Source organism: Prenolepis imparis, unplaced genomic scaffold (assembly GCF_030444845.1).
Source record: "Prenolepis imparis isolate NDT839.2.m4 unplaced genomic scaffold, iyPreImpa1.0 SCAF_1, whole genome shotgun sequence".
In the NCBI taxonomy this organism is placed as follows: domain Eukaryota; kingdom Metazoa; phylum Arthropoda; class Insecta; order Hymenoptera; family Formicidae; genus Prenolepis; species Prenolepis imparis.
This window is the reverse complement of record NW_028141159.1, coordinates 2,205,443-2,230,350: the sequence shown is the minus strand read 5'-3', so window position 1 is coordinate 2,230,350 and position 24,908 is coordinate 2,205,443. Positions and strand designations below refer to the sequence as shown.

The window sequence follows — 24,908 nt, the reverse complement described above, 5'->3', positions numbered from 1 at the left end:
AATTTTATTATGAAGAATATAATTTTAATAATTAATGATTTTCCTCTCTTTTTTATACATATTTTTCAGTACCTAAAAATTTCAGAGTACCTATTTTTAAATATTTATTAAAATTTCTCAGAAAAATAATCATATATTGTTAAAAAGTAAATCTGAAGCATTTAGAACATAATAATGATTATTTAATTCTTTCTTTTTCTTTATAAAATTCTTTATATTATAATTTATATATATATATATAATTATGTATGTAGGTAATCATAAAAAATTGATTAATATTGTTATTTTTTTATATTATATAATGAATTTATAATAGCTCTTTTGATGCTTTGTTATCCTTTGTTATATTATAATTTACTATTTATAAAATATCTATAATATATATAATACAATTACGCTCTTTTTAGTGAATAAATGAACCAATTAAGTGTACTCCTGCTAATACAAATACGCAAATAAACGGAGTGCGTCGTTCTCCGCAAATTTGTGTTATATTTATACATAAATCACACTTTACAAATTGTAATCGAATGCTCGCGTGTTTACGCGGAATCCAATCTCGAGAGTGAACGATCAGCATTCTCGTGAGGTAGAGTTTTCTTGTCGGATCAAGAATTTTATCCTACGCGTGATGTGTAAAAGAGAAAAGAAAATCCGCGCATATCAGAATCAATGAATCCCTCATTGTATTAAATCTTAAAAAAAAAACTTTGAAATTGAAAATACTTGAAAAGTAAAAGAAATACTTTAGCAAATAAAAAAATGTACAAATACTTCAGAGAAATAAATGAGAGAATATACTCGCCAAAAATCTGAAAAAGTTTTGAGTTGTAAAAATTTATGTATTTACTATATTATGAATATCGTTATTTATTTTTGCATTTATTGAGAGAGAGAGAGAGAGAGAGAGAGAGAGAGAGAGAGAGAGAGAGAGAGAGAGGGAGAGAAAAAAATATCGTAATTGTAATCGATATGACGAATAAATTTGTTGATTGTACATACAATACTATTGCAATCATAATTTGCGTTTCAATTGTTGCGCTAGGATGACAAATATTGAGTAAATTCTCACCGCTTCGATTTGTCAACAATTTCGTTTTATTTTTTTTTTTTCTTACAAATAACCATTCTGTTCTCGTTTCGTTCAATCAATTCGACAAAATTGTGAATAGAGTTAATCAACGGGAACAAGAAACTACAAAGCTGAAATCCAAGAGCATTGGTTAGAGTATAATGTTACAAAGCGCATACGGTGTAGAAAAATGTGCAATACAGGTACAAAAGAATGTTCGACTTATCATATATTAAATGTTTATGTCTCTATGCTTTGTTTATGTCTCTCTCTCAATAAATGCAAAAAATATATATAATATACTTCATTATTATAAATTCATTATTTAAATTCATAATTCGCATATAATTTTTTTTAAGTTTTTTCCCACAGATTAGAATATTATCTTAAATTTGAAGAAATTTGGTGTCAAATGATATTGATGATTACATTTAATATGTGGAGAATTAGACATTATTGTTATTAATTACACTGAAACACTACGGAAACATTTTTCTGCTGTTGTAGATCACGCAAATTTCGCGCGAGATGGGCCGACGCGTCATTTTCCGGCGTGTCGGAAAAGTGCAACTCTTAAATTTCGTAGATATGTGTGTGTGTGTATAAATATATATATATATATAAATGTGTGTGTATGTGTCCTCCTCTTTCTTTTTTCCGCGAACACTGTATAAAACTTCGTGCTGAAACGCAACACGATGTAATAATCGTCGTACTGGCTGACAGCCAGGCAGTTTTCGTTAGGACGAAAGAGTCCGAATAAAATTATACGCAAATAAAAAAGAAAAGAAAGAAATTGCGCGGCACTCCGTAATAACGGGATATTTTAATCGGGTATTACTCGTGTATTTTAATCAGGTGATATCCGAGTGGTAAAAGAACACCGTAGTAAAAAAGAACGCCGTAAAAAATATAGTAAAAAGGCACTATAATAAAAAAAACGTGATAAACGTCAGGTGGGAACTTAAAGTATTTTATAACGAGATATTCTCTTATTATTTATTATGGCTTTCAGCAGCTTCGCAATCAGAATAATAATTAACAAGACAGTTTAACAGTTACATAACAATTGTTAACCAGACAGATAATTACTGACACAAGATTAAACTAAAGTAATTACAGTAATATTATATTATATATTATAATAGTTGCGCACTATGACCTTTAATTATAAAATTTTGTTATAAATTTTTTATCGGGCAGCATATTATATATTTTTTGCAAATTATGTAATAGCTAAATAATATTTCTTTAAAAAGAGTGATTCGAAAGTATTGTGCTAGCAATGGATTTTGATATACATTGTGTTGCATAAAAGTAGGTCGCAATGGTAGCGGTGCAAGCACCGCTTTTCACGAAGCATTAGTTAGATAATTACCGGCAATTAACTGCATCTTCTGAGTGCGGTAATGCATCTTCTCTCTGTCATCGGCATAGTATGCTACTGTCGATCAAAGTATAGTTAACGAAAGTATAGAATCGAATTAAATATAAGACTGAATTGATCCTTTCATTTTTTGTCACGCCGAGAGGAAAGAAGAAAAATTAATATAATAACGCTCATATAGATTGTACTATATAATCACATACGATTAATATATATATTTATTACATAATAATATATTGTAAAAGAAGGAAAAGAGAGATTTAAAAAATGCGTATAAAATGTAATATTTATATATTCCAAATAAAATTTGTAGATTTGAAAGAATAGAGTGATAATAGTATATATATTTATAAAATTAGTTATATATACAATTTTTTATAATATTTACTGAATTCAATTACTATAAAAAATCTTAATGCAAATACTAAGAAACTATATATATATGTATATTAATATATTAAATGAGAGAAGCAAGTTTCGATAAGATCGCCTTTGAAAACGTCATGATTACGGTCAGAGAACTTCTGTTTGATACACGAAATTCTTTACGATCCGACTTTAATTACAATTTACAATTAGTTGCTATCCTGCAGAAAGATGCATAAACAGAATAAAAAAATTGCAGCCGACTTATCTCTTCATCGAGATCTTCTCTTTGCAGAGTACCTTGAGATTTTTATATTATAATTTAGTTTTTAGAATTAAGTTGAGACTTTTTGCGTCTTGCGTATCGTAAATATTATATAAATATATTAAGTGTCTATTTAGGCAAATTGAGGCTCTTTCTCTTCTTATTGAAAATTGTTTATTAATTAGTGTAATAAACATCTTGCCGTTATTTAGCGCGAATTTTTCACGTTTAATTGCTGAGATAATTACGTTAAAAAAGGAAGTAATTTGCCGCATAGAAGAAATTAAGTAGTTCTTTTATTGCACACAATAATTATCCTAAATGGCGGACTTTTGAGAGCTTTTGAAGCAGAAAAGTGAATTATGCACGTCTTTTAATTCATTCCGGCTAATTAATTTTGACAAAATCAGTGTTCTATTTTTAGTTAATATGAATTTTTAATAAATTTTACACACAACTGGCAACACACACACACACACAATTTAGATTTGTATTTATTTACTTGAAAGATATTAAAGATTTAAAAGTTATATATTTAAAGACTGTAACGACGCGTTTCAATATTATTTTTACATTGTGATGGAGTTATCTCGAGATTAAATTGCCAAAAAATTAGATTTAATTATACACTGTAATGAGCGCACTTCCATCGCATTAGTTTTTAATGAGAGATAAGATGAAGTAGATTAATTATCGATAATAAATACCTTGGTAATCAAGAATGATGAATTAAAATTCTATTTTAAATAAAACAGAATTTTATTTTTTTTTTCTGATAATTTAATTATCCCAAATTTAATTATACCAAAAGGTATATCGAAATTTAAAGAGATTGCGATTAAATTTTTGCTAGGGAAGAATCGATTTCAAATTGACCAAAGTGTAATCTATCTCAAAGTTCCACGTGTCACTTTGTATATAAGAACGTATAGCATGTTTCTTCCTCGCGAGAAAGCATTCCAGTCGTTCCGAAGAAAACATCTCGACGTTTTCTTTTCATAACGGGTGCACATCTTTGGCTTACAAGAAAGATCTTTGGCACGAAAACATTTTCGATGGAAAAATATTAGCGATTGACTGTACTTTAGGAAACGTAAACTTGATTCTTGACTTTAATAACGTCAATGTGAAAGCGACTGATTTTTTGCTTTACGCAGCACAATTAGGTATCGCTAGATTATTCAAACTTAATTACATTTCAATATAATATGTATAGTAATAAATAATTTTTAATAAAAATGAAATATTTATTTATGTATATATTTTAATTTTTAATTAAAATGATAAATAATAAAAATACGTATACATCAAAATTGTATAAATGATGATATAATATATAATAAATAATATGCAATAAATAATATTAACAAATAAATTATATTTGAAAATTATTGAATAAGAAAAATTTTATCACAGTGCACAGAAAAATTATAATATTATTAAGTTTATTAATATCTTAATATTAAAAAATTATTAAAAGTTATTAATATATGTTCAGAAATTTTATATATATATATATATATAAGATTCGCAGAGATTATATACATAACGATATAGAGAAAATAATCGAGATGGGGATCTGTGTAGAAGATTTCTCTTATTTCTCTTATTTTTTCCGAATAGCTTTTGTTAAGGTACCATTCGAAATGAAAGCTACATTCTCTAGAGAGAAGAATTAAGTTTCTCTTCAAGTGTATGAGAAAAATAAGCGATACAAGATCGTTACAAAGACCTAAAATCCTTTTTTACGTGCTACATCGAGCATGTAATCTTGCGTTGACAGCTCCCGAAGCTCTTATTATAGGGATAGCTCATAGGGAATCCAACAAACGAAATTACACGAAGAAAGAGTCTTATTATGATTGCTCTTGAGACCCGAAGAAAAATCGAATTATTGCGCGAGCTATCCGAGGAATTACATGATGTCTTATAAATTAAATTTGCGTCCAAATTAAATACGTAAAGAATATACATTGTATATAACATATTTAAAGAATTATAATTGAGTAATATTAATTTTACGAATATTAATTTATAATTTTATATTATTAAGTATAATAATATAATAATAAATTGGGGATTATACACGATTATATAAAATGCGATTTATCTCGTAAAATGGTTAAATGTACAACGTGTTTCTTTATTATTGCGATTATGAATTATTGTGCTTATGGAGGACGTTTTATCATGCAAAATGGTGATGTAAATGACTTTTCATAAATAATTTGGTACACGTTTAACACACGTACGCGAAGGTACACTTAACGTTAATCTACTTCTAACAAACGAACAAGAACCCGAAATACCGGGTAGCTTCAACGAACCGCACTTCAGAGCGAATGAAATTTATCAAACGGTGCATAATTACATTTTTGGATCTAAACTGCAATTTACTATTCCATTTCTACCTACTGAAGAGATGTAATACGTTGCATATTGCAAAGTTTTTCAAGAAATCTTCGACCGAAATTTTTTTCGAAGAATAGTTTCCTTGAGGTCTCATTAAGGATCATTAAGAGGCCGTAATTATACTCTGTATTTTTGTTAGAAAGTTAAATATCTGCGAGGTATCGCCGTGTATTTTTTTCCGGTGCAAAATAGCACTTTGTAGAATGATCTCTCTTTGAAAAAACACAATGCAGAATAAGTTCGACGAATCGATCAGAAGTTCTATCCGAGGAAAAAAATCATAAGTTAATAATGAAAACAAGAATATTGGTATTCCTTTTTTTTTAAAGAAATTTTAAAGAGTCCTTTTTAGGCAGGCGGAACATCAACAAAGACATCTCAGTATCTTCGATTATACGTTGACATTTTTGAGCGAATCGTACCGTGAATTTCCGCGACCTACTCTACCTAGATCAGCGAGATCCTCGCGCTGAGTACATCCCCCTTAATGCAACCCCGATGCGGTAGCTTTTAGAATGCGAAATAAAAAACTCTCGAGAAACCCTCGATCGCACTAGCCGTGCCGGCACAAAGCATAGTTGACGAAAATTAATTTTTCATAAAAAAACAAAAATTATTCCTATCGGAGTCAAAGAAAAGGGGGGAAGTAGGAATCGGATCCCGGAGTTTCGTTCGGAACAAAACGACAGATCGAACTCTCGCCGAACGACACACTTCCGCGACAGCTCGATCAAATTATATCGGTCCTTCTCCCCCCCTGTCCCCCCTTTCCCCTTTCCGTATCACCGAGAAGATTCGCGAAGCCTTTAGGTTGCGCTTATTAAATCGCTCTACTTGCGATTCTCTCGCACGAACCGTTTAACGAGTTGATCGTGTGGGCCGCTTTCGTTGCGATGCGCATTTAGTGTAATGGGGTCGCGCACATTTTCATTCATCGTTTCCGGCACACCGCGTCGGAGGAAACGAAACGCACGGCGGACGCGGACGGGGTGCCGGCGATTTGGCCGGCGCCGCGGATCAGGCCGCACTGTCCTCCCAGAAGGGTGAGACGACCGTCTGTTTCCGGCACCCTCCGTCCGATGGCGCGGCCGTAGTCGAAAACAATCCCCCGCGGATCACCCCCGGCGCAGGCAGAGGTGCGTTGCACCAATTCCCGCCGTGGAATGCGGGATTTGCCCCGATTTTTCATCGGGAGGCACGAAAATTGCCAATTTTTCTTCCTTTTTTATTTTTATCAATCAATGTTTTTATATAGCGTCGTCGAATAAAATGCGATAAGTGTTTCGTTTACATTTATATTGCGCCGAAATTATATAATTAATAATATTGTAATTATATAATAATATTATTTTTCGCGCTCTGAATTTCGCTAATAATGAGTATGAATTTTTTATTCTGCTTGAATTTAAGTCTCTATAGGATAGTTTGTGCACGCGATAACTATTTATAGAAATTCTTTTTCTTTCTTTTCACGATTATTATAATTGTTATTATATTTTTGTAATTGCATAATTTTTGTGACATAATTTATATACTTTTTCTAATTTTCTCTCTCTTTAATCTTTAACAAATAAAAAATAATTAATGTTCCAAAATTTTGAAATAATAAATTTCTATCACGACGCTATAATATCTCGAATATTGCACGCTCGTATCATAAGATGCGAGAGAGGGGGTGGCGTTTCTAAAATCTTGCCGCGAATCGAGAGCTGCGAAGAGAGTCGAGGAAGCGATCTCGGAGAAGTTTACGATGCTCGTCGCATCGCTCAGAGAGACAAGTCCCCCGAGGGCAGCGAGCGGCGATAAACTGCGATCAGCGTGTAAATAGCTTTTACTCTGTGCTAACTAAACAGGCAAAGGGGTGATAAATCAGTTCCACTGAAATTTCCTAAGTATTTACATTCCCGGATAGAACGCGTCGAGCAAACTTCCGTGCGGGTCCTAACTTTCAAGATAATTGTAATTCGTGACAAATAAAAAATTAAGTGTTGAAACTCTACCAATAAGAGTAGCGCAGAGACCTCGAACCGCGCTTTAGTCAAGAATGGATATACATACATATATATGCACGGAAAATTTCCAACTTTTTCCGGTTTTCGTATATACAGGGTGCGTCACCTAAATCCGGACAAATTTCAATTTGAATTTCCCGCCATATTTTATTTTAGCGCTAGGTTGGTATTTGTGTCCGAGTAAGCTAAAACAATGTTCTGAACGAACATAAACTCAAAATGGCTGAGCATTCAAAATTGAGCGCGGAATATAACAGAAGAGCAGCGATTGTTGAAAGTCTTCGCGCAGGACGTTCGCTGGCCGAAATAATTGAATTCTTTAAATATCCGAGATCGACAGTTTACGAAGTTTCCGCTAAATATAGGGCTTCGGAGAAGTCTAAAGAAGGTTCCGCAAACCCGTCGAGGAAGAGCCATTCAAGGGAGAGGTCGACAAGGACCCCGGAAGTTGTCCAAAGGGCCCAAGAACTGATCGCAGAAGACCCAGGGCAGTCTCTTAGGAAATTGGCGACAATTTTGGGTGTGAAAGCTACCATGCGCCGAATAGCCGAAGAGGACCTACGCTACAAGTCATACGTCATAAGGGTACGACAGATACTGTCTGAGGCTGCAAGAATGAAGAGAGTTGCTCGCTGCAACTTGCTTGTGTGTTCGTTAAAAACCGAAGCTGCGGGACGCGTCATCAGGTTTTTTTCTGACGAGAAAATTTTTACCGTCGACGCAAAAGTGAACCGGAGGAACGACCGTTGGCTCGCCTACGACCCCGAACATGTCCCCGTTGTAGCTAGGACAAAGTTTCCGGCCAGTATTCATGTCCTAAGCGTTGTCTCCAGCGAGGGTGACGTCATGCCGCCGCATTTTTTTAATAAGAGAGAAATCGTTACAAAGGAAGTATATTTACGCGTTCTGACAACAGTAGTCAAGCCATGGATGGACACTGTGGCCTCCGGGAGGCCGTACATCTTCCAACAGGACGGCGCACCAGCTCACACGAGTCATTTGGTCCAAAACTGGCTGTCGGAAAACGTCGACATGTTTTGGAGCAAAGAGTTTTGGCCTCCGAATAGTCCAGATTTAAATCCGTTGGACTATTACGTGTGGAGCGTAATTGAAAGGGTCACCAACATGTCGAAACATCCTAATGTGACATCTCTCCAAGCCGCTATTGAAGCAGCATTCTTAAATATGGACAAGCCGGTGTTGCAGAAAGCGTGTAATCGCTTCAGGCCCAGGATCGAGGCAGTAATTGCGGCAAACGGTGGTTACATTGAATAATTTTTCTCTATAACGGTTCCACAAATGACACGAAAAAAGGTTTTTATGTAATTTTGTACTTTTGACCAATGAACTTTTATTTAAATAAATTGTTTATTTTGTCCGGATTTAGCTGACGCACCCTGTATACAATAATATTCCGTAGAAATTCGAATAGAAATCCGTATTATTTATTTATAGAGTTTATTTATAGAGTCATCGAGCATTGTGTCGCAGGTCTATTGTATAGAGAATCACATTGTCGTCCGTTCCCTACTTGTTTCGTCAAAAAGTTCCCCGTCCATTCAGTTTATACGGTAAACTCTGCCGTTAGAGAGAGAATCAGCCAGAATCTTGCAACCGATACGCATATAGATGCATTCACACGCTATCGCGTCGTATGTAACGTCTCTACGACGTTAAAGTTAGATAGCGCGCATTTAGATGCGGAACATGTGCCGGAGCAAACTTCTCTCAAGGCGTCGCGTCGCACGAACAAGTATCGAACAACCTTGCGCACTGTCACGCCAGCAGCTACGGACACCTGGACATTACGGGTCTACACTGTTGGTATTACCTTGATTGTTTCGGCGACAACGAGCGGAAGTTAGCGCTTGAGTAACTCGATTATTGCGGTCTCCTACGTCCCGATAATCAAACACTTACGTGCATTTCGAGGACGAATTATTAAATTAATAATTAACGTAACAAACTAGAGGGAAAGATAGATAGTCATTTATTTGTATCCTGGGTTGGATAAACCCTTAAGAGCACTAAAACAGAAAACCATAAGTACAATCTTTTGTAATTCGGTCCATAATCTCTATTGTGTAATTTTGAGAGAGAAAGAGTTTTAATTTTTCTGAGATTTTGAGAAGTCTCGCAGAAAGTTACAGATTTTGTTTGAATTATGAGAGCAATGTGTTTCTTCAGACGAAATTTTATTAATTGTATATGTGTTATTTATTATTTTAAACAATACGTTTTGTTATCAAAATTTTATTTTTGCGTATAAAGTGTACGGTTACATATTACGCAACATGATAAAATGTTATCCAACATTTTCAACAAAAATATTATATTGTTCTTCTCTCGATATTTTTCAATAGCATTGGTTTCATAATGTTGAAGGATCATATACAGCTCCAGGGTTGTTTTTCAAACCGGACTAATGAATGGACGATCGTTCTCGGAAAGTCGCTGGATAGTAAAGCTATATATAACATAATTATAAATGAGATATTATAAGGATTGATACATAATTCCGGCAACGGACCTTGGTAATTAACTTCGCCATTGACAGAATCGACATATGCACTGGGACAAGGTTCATACGTGCATAATCGATGCGACAACATGGCCCACTGCAACGCGTTCTCACCTTCACTTCTCTTCCTCCTCCCTCGTCTCCGGTATTCATTGACTTGGTCGACGATCGACCTTGTCAATTTGATTTAACGATATGGAATTGCCCCTAGAAAAAAAGAAACTCATAGATTTGATCACTCCTTATTCAAATTTTGATTTTTAACTCGGCTAAAAAAAGAGACCAATTTAAGAATATCTTTGTAACTATAGCCAGAAATTGTTGTAATTGAATAATGACAACTATATAAAAAATTTTAATATTAAGAATATTAAAAAAAAAACATAGATAATTTTAACACACTTATATGATTAAATCTATACATCTTTTGTTTAGTTTTCATATTCTGCTAACGGAAATGTACAAATTTGCTATCACTTCTCTGATTTGTCAAAAATCACTTTGTCCGATTTTTAGAAACTAAATTATAATTTCTATGGAATTTACCTAGCTGAAAGAAAAATGTTAAAAAATTAAGCCAGAATACTTTTCTAATAAATTTAGAACATTTTCTTATTATATTGATTTCAATAAAGCAAATTTTCAAACTATTAATATAAATCTGATATTAAAATATTGAATTTATTATAAACCCCACATCTATTCTCGATATGTTGGATTTTGAGATGATCAAGTTGATATGTAATAACATTAAAAAACTGCAGGCTTAAATTCTAGATATTTTGTCTCCAAGTCTTAAAGTCTTAAAGAATTTATTATAATCTTTAAAAAAATACTTTATATCAATAAAAATATATATTCTTCATTCTTATCAATTATTGGTTTAGAATACAACTTTTCGTTCTTTCGTTATTATCGCAATAAAACCCTTTGCTTATCCGCGAAAACTATTCTAATGTCATCTGCAGAAAGAAATGAAACTCTACTCCTCTATCATCGACTTTATAGAAATCTTCAATATATTTCCATTGTTGTAAATTTACTTGCTATTTTGCTCTCTTATCAACCACAGGCAATTCTATTATTCAGACTTATACCTAGGTCCTTATCGATTATCAGCAAGGAAAAGTACTAAGTTGAATACTCCCGGTGATGCAGAAAACCCTCACATTCTGTCGATAAAATGGCGTTCTCTTCCTCTTTAGAGAATATAAAATATCTACCCAAATTTCTATGTATCCGTTTGCGTTTACGTTCGTCTATCGTTTGATGGCAATTTTAGTTTAGATTTTACTTAGAAAAAGAAATTGACTTAGCAAATAAAATGTATTGAATTTCTATTACTTTGCTACTATGTTTGGTTGCTTGAAATATTAAGAAAGTGGAATGAAAAAGGGAAAAACTGAGAGAAAAAAATAAACCTTTTTCCAAAACATTTCATATTACAAATCTATGAAATTTCTATATTATTAAATTTTTACGTTAATGAAATATATGTATAGTATAAAACATAAAATATTTCTTAATGCTCAACTCATTATATAAATATATAAAAATATATAAAAATGATTAATATTAATACTATTATTTATATTCTATTATATATTGTATGTATTTTTTATTTATTTAACTTATATATTATATAATTTTAATTTATAATGTATAATTTTGCACATAATCGTTTGTATAAATTACGAAAGATTTTGACATTTGAGATTCAGTTATTTATATCTTTGCATATATAAAACTAATGATATCAAATAATATTCCAAATCGCACGGAGCAATTGCAAAAAATGGATTAAATTAACGCTTTAATCACGAAAATGTCAGCCAGCTCTATATCCGGATCTGAATTATTAAATCGAACTGGGGCCGTTAATACTCTCTCACGAACATGTAAAACTATATTTATCTTTGCTAAAACTGGAAATATGCGCCGCGTATAAAGCATATTTTATTTTCTTAATCCCGCTATTTTAATTACTCATTTTTCATCTATATACTGTCCATTTTGACGCGATCAGTTGCCGGATATAATCAGATGACGAACAATAGGATGGTCGGAATACAACTTGCCTAATTCGATTTACGCGAGACTAAGCCCTGGATTCGTGTCACTAAACTCCATGTAACTGACATCGCGTCACTGGACCGAGCAAACGCGCTGGATTAAAGAGCCGGATTTAACGCGCCGCATTTCGCATTAACAGGCGAGAATCAGTTGTTTTCGATGCATAACGCATCACTAATCTGCTAATTAATAAGACTAATTAATGAACGTCAGTGGTTCTAGCACAAAGTATTTCACAGAATCATAATATGTGTTCCACAAACTGTTATATGTATGTATTAATATGATGAAAACAGACGAAATTCGTTTTCTAAACTTAATAATTGGTATAAAGATAGACATATTATAAAAGACTTTATTGTACGTATAATAAGAATTAATACACAGTTGGAAAATTTGTGTTTTCTTGTTAAAAACGGTCCCCGTTAAAATTTTTGTGTTCAATATTTAACACATTCATGTGTTAATTTAACATATTGCTGTTATGTTAATTGGACTCAAATGTTAAATTATTAAAACAACTAAAAAAAAGTGTAAAAATAACACAATGTATATCTATTTTTAATTTTACACAATAAATATGTTCCGTATTATTAGTGACAAGATTTATATGTTAAAATTTACAGAAAAAAAATGTTAATTTTACTTTATAATATAAGTGGGGGTGATAAAATGTAAAATTAACAATTTTTTTAGTTAATTTTTACATTAAAACTATGTTAATTTTACACAAAATTTATTTTAAGTTTATTTGAAGTTTGCATTTATTTTATGTTAAAATATTAACACAATATTCATGTCACCATTTAACATATTCGTATTATGTTAAATTAACACAACAATTTCTGTGGACCGTTTGGGACAGATGATATTTGTTAAATTTAACACAAATTTTTCAACTGTGTAGAAATTAACATAATAATGTAGAAAATCATAAAATAAGAGATATAGATATAAAAAGGTATAGAATATATATATACACGTAATTATTATACATAAAATATAATGAGATATAATAAACAACGTAAAATTAAATATGTATTATATGTCGCACAATTGTGAAATTATCGAAAAGAGAATTAATTTTCTGTACTTCGAATTTAAAAGAGATTAAAACGCAATTTAGTACAGAGAGATTCGCTCTATCACTTTTAAAAATATAACAAAAAAAGTGTAATTGTTAGGATGATGTTGTTTTGATAGTCTCCATGTCTCGCCGCAAGGTATTACGTTTGCAATTTTAATGGAATCGTATCATTTTTCCAAAAATATATTTTATCAAGCTATTACACTTCGCAAACTCTCTGTGCGTTTTATTAAAAATATAATGTTTAATTCTTTTGCGTCATGACGTCTTAGTAATCAAAGACTTTTCGAACAATTTCTTAAATATATGTTTCTTTAGAAAATGTAAAAATTACAAAGTTATAGAAAACTTTGCTAAATTTTTTTTAGTTTTGGTTTTACAACCGCGTTTTCTTTTTTAAGAAATAAGTCTTTGTAACATGATTATAGTTATGTATATATTACATACATTATTTTATTATATATTTTTTTAAATAACTTGATTTGAATAATTACATGGTTTTGAACAACTATGAATTTACAAATTCGATTAAAATTTAAAAACGAAACATTAAAAATCTTTATAACATATAATTCTTATATTAAGTATAAACAATGCGGAACATTATTCGGAAAGTGATATATATCAGTCAGTTAATTATTTTACGTGTTTCACATGATTTCAGACAATAAATTAAAAAATAGGTTGCATCAATTGTTTACGATCAATTTTCGTGGTTTTATGCACACAAACTGCGATAGAACTTTATCGTAAACTACTCCGCGTTAATTAAACGCGTACATTAAAAGCGACGGTTCGCGATTAAACTTTCATCACCAAAATTCCGATTTTAATTTTGCCAGCACAACGCATATTATAACCCCTCGAATTATTCCGAGTTATTCGGGATGCGAACTTTCGAATCCCGTTGTTATCGGTCTCCCCCTTTTTTTTATTGGCTTTTCCCATTGGGGTTGGCTCTTGTTTTACGGATACCGCGTTGATATAAATCCGCAAAAGTTTTCGACGAAGTTTTGCACTCGGGGAATCGAAAGCATGCTTCGCCATTACGATCGAAGGAAACCAAAACGAGAATCTTATACTTAAATATTTTAAATTTACATTATTGTGTAATAAATATTCTTTATTTTATACATCTTATATGACATATAAAATTATACTATATTATGCTATATTTTAAGACAAAAGAAGAACCATCTGTCTTCCCCTTTCTCTTTTTCAATTCTTTTGCTACCACATTGCAATAATTCATCCATATTAAAGCATTAGTGATTTTTCTACTAAAAAGTTTCTTTAAGCAGAATATCTTTAGTTGGAAATATGTAAAGATTTTCTTGTTGAAACTAAAAGTGTGAGAAGCAATTTTTAATAATTTTAAAATTATTTAGAAAGATTTAATCTTTAAAATATCTATTTTCTGTCTTGATCGAATAATATTAATATATATATTTTTTTAAACTAGCATAATTTCTCTATTTTAAGTTCTTTGAATAAACGATTATAAAATAATGAACCATAAGCGTTATAAAGTCTGGAGGTCGTTTCACGATCCGTAAGTTTTAATGAAGCACACGTGCGATATGTTCTTCGCCTTGCGTTATTTTTACCGCGCAGTTTGGTCAATCCATATTTTCGATTCCGAAGGTTTCAATAATATTTTATTGTCTTTATCGACAGTGTACTTCTACATATTTAAATGTTGGCGAAAAAAATCGGCAAAATAATATTACAGATTTTAGTTTGAAAAATTAAAAATGTGACTTTAAATGGTGGGGGGAGAAACACTGCATAAATGAAATATTACATTAAAGAGACTAGTACAAGGCAGATAATTTTTGATATTATTGGAATTTCATATCGACTAAAAAAAAAAAAAAAAAAAAAAAACCATATTGCGATAGGTGATTACTTATTGTATTGGTGCTTTTCTATACTTGCGCAAATCAAGTATATTATTATTAAAATAATTTAACATTTGTCTTTGAAAACATTATTGTAAATGAAAAAACTATTGTAAATGAATAGTTATTTTATAACATTTTTGTTTCCCAATAAAAATTATACATAAAATATTAATGAATTATAAATATGAATTATATAATATAATATAAATTAAATAATAAAGTTATATAGTACAAATTAGTTTAGTTACACAATAGTCAACAATTTTTAAATAAATATTATGATATTGATTTATATATAAATAAATAAAAATTATACACAGAGAGAATTTTCTCTTAAAATTTACCCTGAAAAATCATGGTAATCGTAGGACAGTATGGTATGGAAAGAATTTCTCTGATTAATATTTATCACAATAAAAATAATAATATCTATCACAATAAAATATAAAACATGTTTGATTAATTTTACTAAACTGCATGGTAAAATTACTCAAACATGTTTTATATTTTAATGTGTAGATATTATTATGTTTATTGTGATAAATATTAATCAGAGAAATTCTAATAAAATTCTTTCCATACCATATTGTCCCACGATTATCATGATTTTCAGCGTAAATTCTAAAAGAAAATTATCTCCGTGTATATATACATATATATTAAATTTTTTATATTTATTTTATTTTTTATTGGGTTTTTATATATTAATATAAACACAAATACACACACATACATAATGAAGCAGTCAATGAGAAATCCGCTGCACTATGACATTCTGGTTCTGACGAAATTGTATCGAAAGTGCATCGATAAATGAAGACTGCTTGTATATTTTATATATATACTCTGACCTTTTTCATTCACGGACAGTCCTTAGAAAATTTCTGAAACGCATATGCATAAACGTGGCTGTCTGCGAAGAGCTATCCCTGGGGCGAGCTGGAAAAAACTAGAACCAGCATCAAAACCGGGACGGCACCGGGTGCGTGTCCCACATTCCCCAGTCTCGCTTTTCGAATAGGAAAAGATGAAAAAAAAAGAAGAGGAAAAAGAAATTCCGCCTCCTAGAAATTATTCAAGGGGGAGAAATTTCTCTCGCCCGATTTAGAACTCTATCAATGTTTCATTCTCAAGCTTATTTTTGAATTAAATTTTTATCAAAAGTTCTTAGAATTTTTAGAAATGAAGAGAAACCTACAACTCAACACGTTGAATTATTAAAACAGAATAAAATTGAATTTTTTTAAATTACAAGAAGAAGGTTACGTCTGGGCATGATAGGAGATTACTTTTAGAATTTACACGTGCGAGAAAAAAACAAATAAAAAAATGTTTATAACAAACGAAAAGATTTTGTGGATTATTAAAAGAAAGAGAAATGAATATTTAAAGTTATCGAAGAAGAAAAATGAATTTGGAACGAGAAATGTTCATATATCAATCAAGACTTCGAACGGGTTTAGGTTGTTCTCTTCCCTGAGAGTAGGGTTTAATTGAATCTCCTTCACCAACATGGGAATGGCGAATATTCTACCGTGTTACACGTCTATCTACGTCGACGGGATAGCGTCTTCGAGAACATTCCGACGTTTGACGATGGTACACGAATCGGGAGGCAAACATTTGACTTTGAGAGTGATATTATATTAACCCAGTTTCATTTCCACATTAATTATCGATTCTGTTATTACGGCGAAAACGCGCCCCCCTCGTTATATTCGCGCGATTTGTGTAATTAATAATTCGCTAACGCGTTAGTCGTAGAAGAGAATCGAGTAAGGAATCGCATTACAATGCATACATTACAACATTTTAGAGAATATCTTAGCAATAATAAACTTTTATTGCTTTTTATATGTGTGTAAAAATTGAAAACACGATAAACTCGATAATTTCGACAATTTTTTATCACGTCTTTAGAAATCCAATTTTATTCTATTTGATTTTTTTATATCATTTTTAAAAGGGAATCAAAAATTTTGGTATTATTTATTTTTTAAAATTTAAAGACATTTTCTTAATTTTTTTAGACTACTATGTAATATAAACTTGTTCCAATAACGTATATATATATATATATATATATATATATATATATATATATATATATATAATATAATATGTTATAAACAGAACACTTTGATATTAAAGATCCAAAGAGAAATATTAAATACCGAAACTGTATCGACACTATATTAAAGGACTCGATTAAAGGGGAATATTGTATTTAAACTGGAGCAATATAATAAAATACGAGAACTTAGTGATGTGAACTATATAGTATGCAAAACTTCGAAATTTGTTTCGTTTATATGGCTCATTTTTCTTTATATATTTTATGAAGCCTTAACTTTTCTCTCTTTCTAATTGCAATAAAACTTCAGGCGGTAAAATACAGGTATTTTTCAGTAACTTTAGATTTTCTACTGACTTCGTGGAGGGAACAACTTTGAACATTTTCTACTGTACAATTTCAAATTAAAATGGCTATTAGTAGACATCTTCTAGTAATTTTTTGTGATTATATAAAATTTTTAATTTAATTTTTACTTTATTTTGATTTATATTTTATTAGCTTAATTGTGAATTAATTTTATTAGTTACATTATAATTAGCTAAAAAATTTATCATTAAAAGAATGTTTGATAGTTTTAGACACTTTATATAAAAATCAAGAAATCTATAGTTTATAAGATATTTCATATTTTATTCTGGCATATTTTTTTAACATAAAATATTAAATATTTCGTTAATTTTGTTTTACTATAATATATTCATTAATAATTATTTTATTTTTATAACAAATATATATTGTATGTGTGTATTTATTGCGTTTAATATTAGTATGTATATATATGGGAGATATATCAGAATAAAAGGAATTGTTACAAGTCATTGTTTAGATTTCGATTTATTGGAGACGAAAGCAAACATTGTCAATTTATGCGCATTCGAAAATTCTACAATAATACGAATATACAGTTCTCGATGCAGCAGTTACGTGTATTCTGCAACAATAGCGAGAGGAAGCTATTGTCCCGGATGCTAAGCAGGTGTCGCAGTTTGACTACCCATGAAATCTTGACAAGCTTTCTGGAACGAGATGTCGCATTTCACGCTTTGTAAGGCGTAAACATTTAGAATGTTGCATAGAATCGAATCGGTCGCTGTTAAATAAGTAAATAATTTCACATATCTGCTATTTTTCTGCTCTAAAACCCATATCATCAACTGAAAATGTGAAAAGAAATAAATTTCATATATACATATATATATATAAACTCGAATAAAATTTAATAAAAAATGTTAAATTAGTTAATACTTATTATATCATTACTTCTTTCTCTAAACGAAATCTACTTTTAAATATTTTATATAATTTTAATTAATTAAAAATTTTTTAATTTTATTTAATTAAAAATTTTTATATAATTTATATTATTTAGAGATTTAAATTTTATATTTATTAATATAAATTTTATATATGTATATAATTTATATATTTAAATTTTAAAATAAAAATATTGTGTGATTTTTAAGTTTTATTTATGAATAAAAAAAAGCTTCTTTAATTTTATGGAAATTTTATCACGCGTTGCATACGTACGCGTTTAGCATCAAGCAGCTCAATTATTTCCGTTACTCTTTATCCCAAGTTACAAAATTTTTATGGGATTTGCCGACGCGAATTTATTTGTATGAAAATAGCTTGCACGACATAATAACATATATTTTGTAGAAAAGATTAAAATTTAATTCAAACTAAAATAGAGTCACCAGTGTAATTTAAATTTAAACAAGAATGTGGGATTGTTATTTTTAGAATGAATTTATTACAGGAATTAGGAAAGAGTACAATTGTGGATTTCATGAAGGAAAATGAAAAGTCAAGAGAAATGTAGAAGTTTCTTTAAAACATTGTTATTAATTTTCTACACAGATCCACATCTTCAAACACAATCATCTCAATATGTTTGCACTCTCAATACATTCTCACACGATACATAAGGATTTTACTTCGTACACATATATACGTATTCTTTCATCATTGGCATTTAAAAATGCACTATTTTGAAAATATGTCATGCATTAGGCTTTTATTATGATGGATGCGTAGTCACGCAAGTAACTTTTGAAATTTTTGCTATGAAAGAGAAAAATATATATGTAAATACATATACTTACGAATTGGTTGAAGTATATCAAATTATTTATAAAAAATAATTATTGCAAATATGCATAAATCTGTAAAAAATAAATATATATTAAATTAATATATATATTATTATTTACTTACATATTATTAAGATATCAACCAAAGATCTTTGATGCTCATTTTAATGAATATATGTATTTCAATGTAATCGACATATAAATATTAAATATATATATATATATATCCATATATAAATATATACATATATATATATAACATTATTGAATGATGTTATCTTTGTAATTGAATAAATAATTGCATAAATAAATCAATAAGTAATCGAATAAATAGATAAATTATTTAAAAATAATTTATAAATATGAATTATAATATAATAATGTAATAAAATAAATAGATATACGATAAGGAATAGATGCATATTCATCTTTTCGTGTAATATGACACTGTTAATCGCCACAAATTAGTCGCATATGGCAATCTCGCGATAAATTAGCCTCTCAATCATTAGACAACACGATCCATGAAACCACATTACAGTAAATATAGTTATGTAACCTGCAAATTCCGCCACATGCGTATGACCATGCATCCAAAATAATCACAATCTCTCGCAAAATTATCTCGATATCAATCTGCAGTCTACGAAAATCGCGCGCCCGTAAAACTTATGATAAATTCTCTCATTCGCGCTATTGTCATTAAAATACTACGTGTTTTTCTTTTCGTCGAGGATGCCTCAGGTCAAATTTTAGACGATCAATAATTCGAATATATGTGTATCAAATATATATAACGTAAAATTTGTATACATTTTTAATATCTCTTATGTTTCTTTTTTTTTTTTTTTTTTAAATATGTAACTCTTTTTTTCGTAAATTATAGATCGTCTGAAATCAGTTTTATATCGCTTTTTCTCACTAATATCTTTTTGCCGACACCGGTTGTTCGCAGCAGCCGTTTTTACGGCGGGAATGTGTCTCGTAAACATCGATTTACAACGTTGCACATTACGTTACATTAGGGGGGGCACTAGTCGCCTTTATACGTAGCCTAACAGATACGTGATATACGAGTGGATCGAACCGACGAACGATTTCATAGCGATTTCATATCCCGACGATCGTAAATAAATAGGGAGGAAAGAAAAAATTATAAACCTCTTTAAAATCACTAAAATTGATTTTCACACAACATTATTTGTTGTTAAAGCTAATATAATGCAATATATTAAATATTATAATATAAAATAATTTAAATTATTGTTTAAATTAAAATATTATATATTTATAATTGAAATAAAATTTCTATGAATCGTTAATTTTTACAATCGCGTGAAAAAAATGCGTCTACGATATCGTCCATCGTTCAATCTTGCTTACGTTAGTGATTGTTCTGCACTCTGAAGTATACATAACTATATATATGTGTACCGTTTTCTTTGATCTGTCAACCGACGCTTAAAAAAAAAAAACTAATAAGAAAATAAAAAGAAGCAAAAAGTATTGAAAAATAAGTCATGCGTTTGTCGTGACGCAATCGCCATAACTCACTCGTGACTATTGATTTTTTTAACATTGAAAAAATTCACGCAAACATAAAAATTTCTCTCTTATTCCAGAAAAAAGTAAATTTTATTATAAAGAATATCGAAAAATGGATTGTACGTGATATTTTCTTCATTCTATTTTATCTCATGAATTATTTAATTTATTATCAATGTTGTCAAATGCTTTTTCATGTTATCTGAAAATTAGAGATATTGCGTAATACTCCGAAATAGATATCTGAAATATATTTTCTGTGAAAAATAAGGATTCTAATAAATTGAAAGCCTTTTCTAAAGTAAATCGATTCAAGTGAATAATTTCGACTTTGTTATTTCCTAAAACACAAAATTTACGCTTTGAAGACAGGACTGTGTAATGGATGACGCATCTATGGAAATTACGCATAATTCCTCCGCCTTCCTTTTTGTTTTTCCAAAAATTCAGGCTAAAATGGATATCGAAATACTACACTACATTCATCTTAAAATAAACAATATACAATAAATTACATAATTATTATACATAACAATCGTCGAGCAACGTAACAGCAACATTCTTACGTTCTATTGCTGTACATATAGATTCATATACTGTGTGTGTGTATATATATATATATATATATATGTATATAATATATTCTCTGCTTCATTTTTTTTTTTTTTTGGCATTTCAGTGATTCTCTTTAACGAAGTGCCTTCGTAAATCTACCTATTTCAGTAAAACGATTTGTCTTGCGAGAGGGATGATACGGATTCAACATTTATACACGAAGTTACTCGAGCCTAAGGATACGCAGATTCGTATTTACAATAATCCCTCGTTTAAGGTCTCGTTATTATAAATCCCTTTGATTAGAACGAAACGCGCTGCCGCAGCGCAATTATGTACAAAATGATCCCCTAAACGAGTAATACAGCTTTATCTCCCGCCTTCCAACCCTTCTTCTTGGTCTTTCCCTCTCGTCTCTTCGTTTCTCCCTTCGCTTCTCCTCCAATTACGGGACAGCGTCTATAGGACGTCTCACAACATCCCTCGAATTAATTCTTTAATATGCTTTCTTGAAGATTCCTCCATCGATCTCGAAGCAGTTCCTTTTTACAACAAAAATCTTCGCTACGTATACAGTTTATTGCCAATTTTAATCTTTGAAATTTAATCCTGAAGATTAATCTTTCTGCTAATTTATGAAAACATAAATAATTAAGAGCGAAAATAATTATTTGAAATAAGAAAATTTGAAAAATAATAATCTTCTCGCAATGATTTTCCAATTTAAATTACTAACGTGTGTATATATTCATTTTATTTGTTGTATAATATTATGTTACTAATAATCGTATTATTTTTGGTTCATTTCACATGGGATAGAAGTTAAATTTATAATTACAAAAGTGTACAATGCCCCAAATGACACAGTGAAATAAATAAGTATGCGCGCAAATCGAATGTTGGTTCGAAAGTTCATTCCGACGTTATCGAATCGGTGCTAAAATATTACTGTTGAATCGGAACATCAATCTGCCGACGGACAGGAGTCTTATTTACGGACCTGATAGAACGCTGCCTGGACAGAAATAGACCCTCGGGGACTAGGCGGCAAATGTGTCCCTTAAAATAGGTCGGCCGCAGAACGAAACAGGCACGAGCGCATAGCATACATACTCTGTTCGCGTTCTCTTTGGGACTGTGAACTTCTCTCTTGCAAATTGCTTACGCCGAGTACGTACTTGCGAATATGTACTTAGTGCGCGAATATCGCAGATATCGCACATTCTTCCGATCTTAATTTTAATGACGAGAAAATTGAGAGAGCAACCTTAATTTTAATTATAAATTTCTTCGCGAATTTTCGAACAGTCTTAGTTTTCATGATAAATTTTCCGATGATCTTTGAGCAATCTTAATCTTTTCATATGACTTGAGGTTCTTTAAATGCGATATAAACGCATACCAAATCTTAAAAATAAAAAATATATAATTGCATATTTAATACCTTGTTTTCTTAAAAAATGTTCTCTCAAAAATGTTGTCATGAATTTTACGAAAAGACTTTCTTTTAACACAATTTTAATTTTAATAATGAGAGATTTAATCTTCAACTGAATTTTAAAAATTAAATAAATTAACCAACAACAATTCATAATTAACATTTAACAACAATTATCAACAATTAACAATAATTAATTATTATAGGAATAAATAAATAATGATATTATAGTTTATAATAATTGTTCAATTACAAACGCAATTCACTCTATATATAATATATACATCAAAATTTCTTCAAATTTATTTTTCACAAATATTTATTTTTTATATTAATATACTTATTTTCTTTTTCTTTTCTTATCCCTGAATATTCCTTTTTCCAATTTTATCTGAGAAGATAGTCAGAGGAGGATCGTAAGGAAAACGAAGACGCGGTAACAATAGTGAATACAGCCTTAATTCCCTCTAATATTAGATTGATAAAAAAGTTTGTTGTTTTGTAATCAATATAAGAAAAAGATACCTATTATATATTGAAATGAATCTGTGGGAAAGAAATTGAATCTGTTTCATATTAAATTTTCTCTTCAAGAGAATTTTAAATCTGCTCTTTTATACACATTAATTTTTTCTCAAATATTTTTATACGAAAAAAAATGATTAAATTATTGTTAAATTAATGTTAAACATATCTTTGATCGGCTTGGATACACTTCGCGAACTCGTCTGTCCTACCTATTCTTTTTTTCTCGCGCTCGCAAGAAGTCGGCCGTTTATTTTTGCCCCGCCGTATCCGCGAGATCCGTTTAAATGCACGCCTCGATGTGGACATTGGTCATCTCGCTGTTGCGCAGCTGATTGTTGACGTGCAGCTCGGACGAGGCGTTGCTGTGCACGAGATCCTGTTTACGGTGTACCTGACGTAGATCGTGCACCGGACCGAATGCGCGGCAGCAGCTCTCGAGGGTTTTGCGAAAGGCCGCGCGAAACTCGCGGTTGAAGTATGCGTAGATGAGTGGATTAAGGGCGCTGTTGAAGTAGCCTACCCAGAACACGATCGCCACCACCATATCGCCGCTTTTGCACGAGGTGCACAACGCCGTAATGATGTACCTGCATCAATCGAAGAGATACTCGTGTGATTATTATTAATTAAACAATCGATATAGATTATTAATATATTATTATACACAAATCATGTGAATTAATCTTATAAATGGATATAAATATACCGGGTGTCCCATTTTAAAGGACCCACTCAAATATCTCAGAAACAGTGTTTCCTACAAAAGTTGTAGGGTTTCGAGGGGGACATAACATAGTAATATTCATATGACCTCGGGCGGCGTCTCCAAGGTCAAGTGAAGGTGAGAATAAATTTTTTAAATGGAAACCCATATTTTTTATTATAACATCTTTTTCCACTAATTAATTTGAACAACTTTTATCTGAAGCATTTTTTTATTTTTTTCAAAATTCATTCTCACCTTCACTTAAGGTTAACCTTCACTAACCTTGGAGACGCCGCCCAAGGTCAAATGAATATTACTATGTTATGTCCCCCTCGAAACCCTACAACTTTTGTAGGAAACATTTTTCGATTTAACGCAGTGTTTCTGACAATGAGATATTTGAGTGGGTCCTTTAAAATGGGACACCTGGTATATCTATAAATATATATCTATAATCTATAATATATTAATATATTAAAGATATTAATTATATAAAATTATTAATCGGCAATTAATTTTTAAACTTTATTGATAAGAAAGGTATCGATAAAAAGGATTGCATAAAAATGATTAAATGACAAATTAAATGCGAAGAGAAGAAAAGAAAATACGTTTATCTTATTGTTTATAGTTATTTAATTCGCGATTGTAAAATGCAGTAAATCGGTAAATTATATATATTGCGGTGGGAAAGAAGAAACGAAGTGTATCTCTTTTTCTGGCTGGGCTGACCTACATGCACCTGACATCGAAATTGTTTCCATCGACAAGAAAAGAATAGGTTTACAGACTTTCAGGAGAAAGGAATTCTTTTCGTCTCAATTTTTCTCGATTCGCTTTATATACGATTTTTCCCCAATACCA

General features: G+C 30.6%; 2 protein-coding genes and 1 long non-coding RNA gene across 19 annotated transcripts in view; 1 reads left to right on the top strand and 2 right to left on the bottom strand.

The window, feature by feature from the left end:
- The window catches only part of LOC145941893 (octopamine receptor beta-1R), a 92,996-nt gene extending 86,477 nt beyond the window's left edge, over nt 1-6,519 (bottom strand). For 3 of the 4 annotated variants that reach the window (XM_083048288.1, XM_083048376.1, XM_083048310.1), the window contains exon 1: nt 6,358-6,519. The gene's annotated coding sequence lies outside the window, so the exon portion shown is untranslated. Of the gene's footprint in view, nt 1-2,450; nt 2,623-6,357 lie in introns of those variants that run through there. The other variant, XM_083048296.1, reaches the window with a different exon arrangement.
- LOC145941969 (uncharacterized) overlaps nt 1-24,908 on the top strand; it is a 198,158-nt gene that overhangs the window by 107,047 nt on the left and 66,203 nt on the right. The gene's annotated exons all lie outside the window — the stretch shown is intronic.
- LOC145941835 (octopamine receptor beta-1R) overlaps nt 19,455-24,908 on the bottom strand; it is a 71,002-nt gene continuing 65,548 nt past the window's right edge. For all 12 annotated transcript variants that reach the window (XM_083048246.1, XM_083048175.1, XM_083048183.1 and 9 more), the window contains one exon: nt 19,455-23,925. In XM_083048246.1, the coding sequence (XP_082904372.1) occupies nt 23,619-23,925 (307 nt within the window). In that variant the 3' untranslated portion in view covers nt 19,455-23,618. The remainder of the gene's footprint in view (nt 23,926-24,908) is intronic.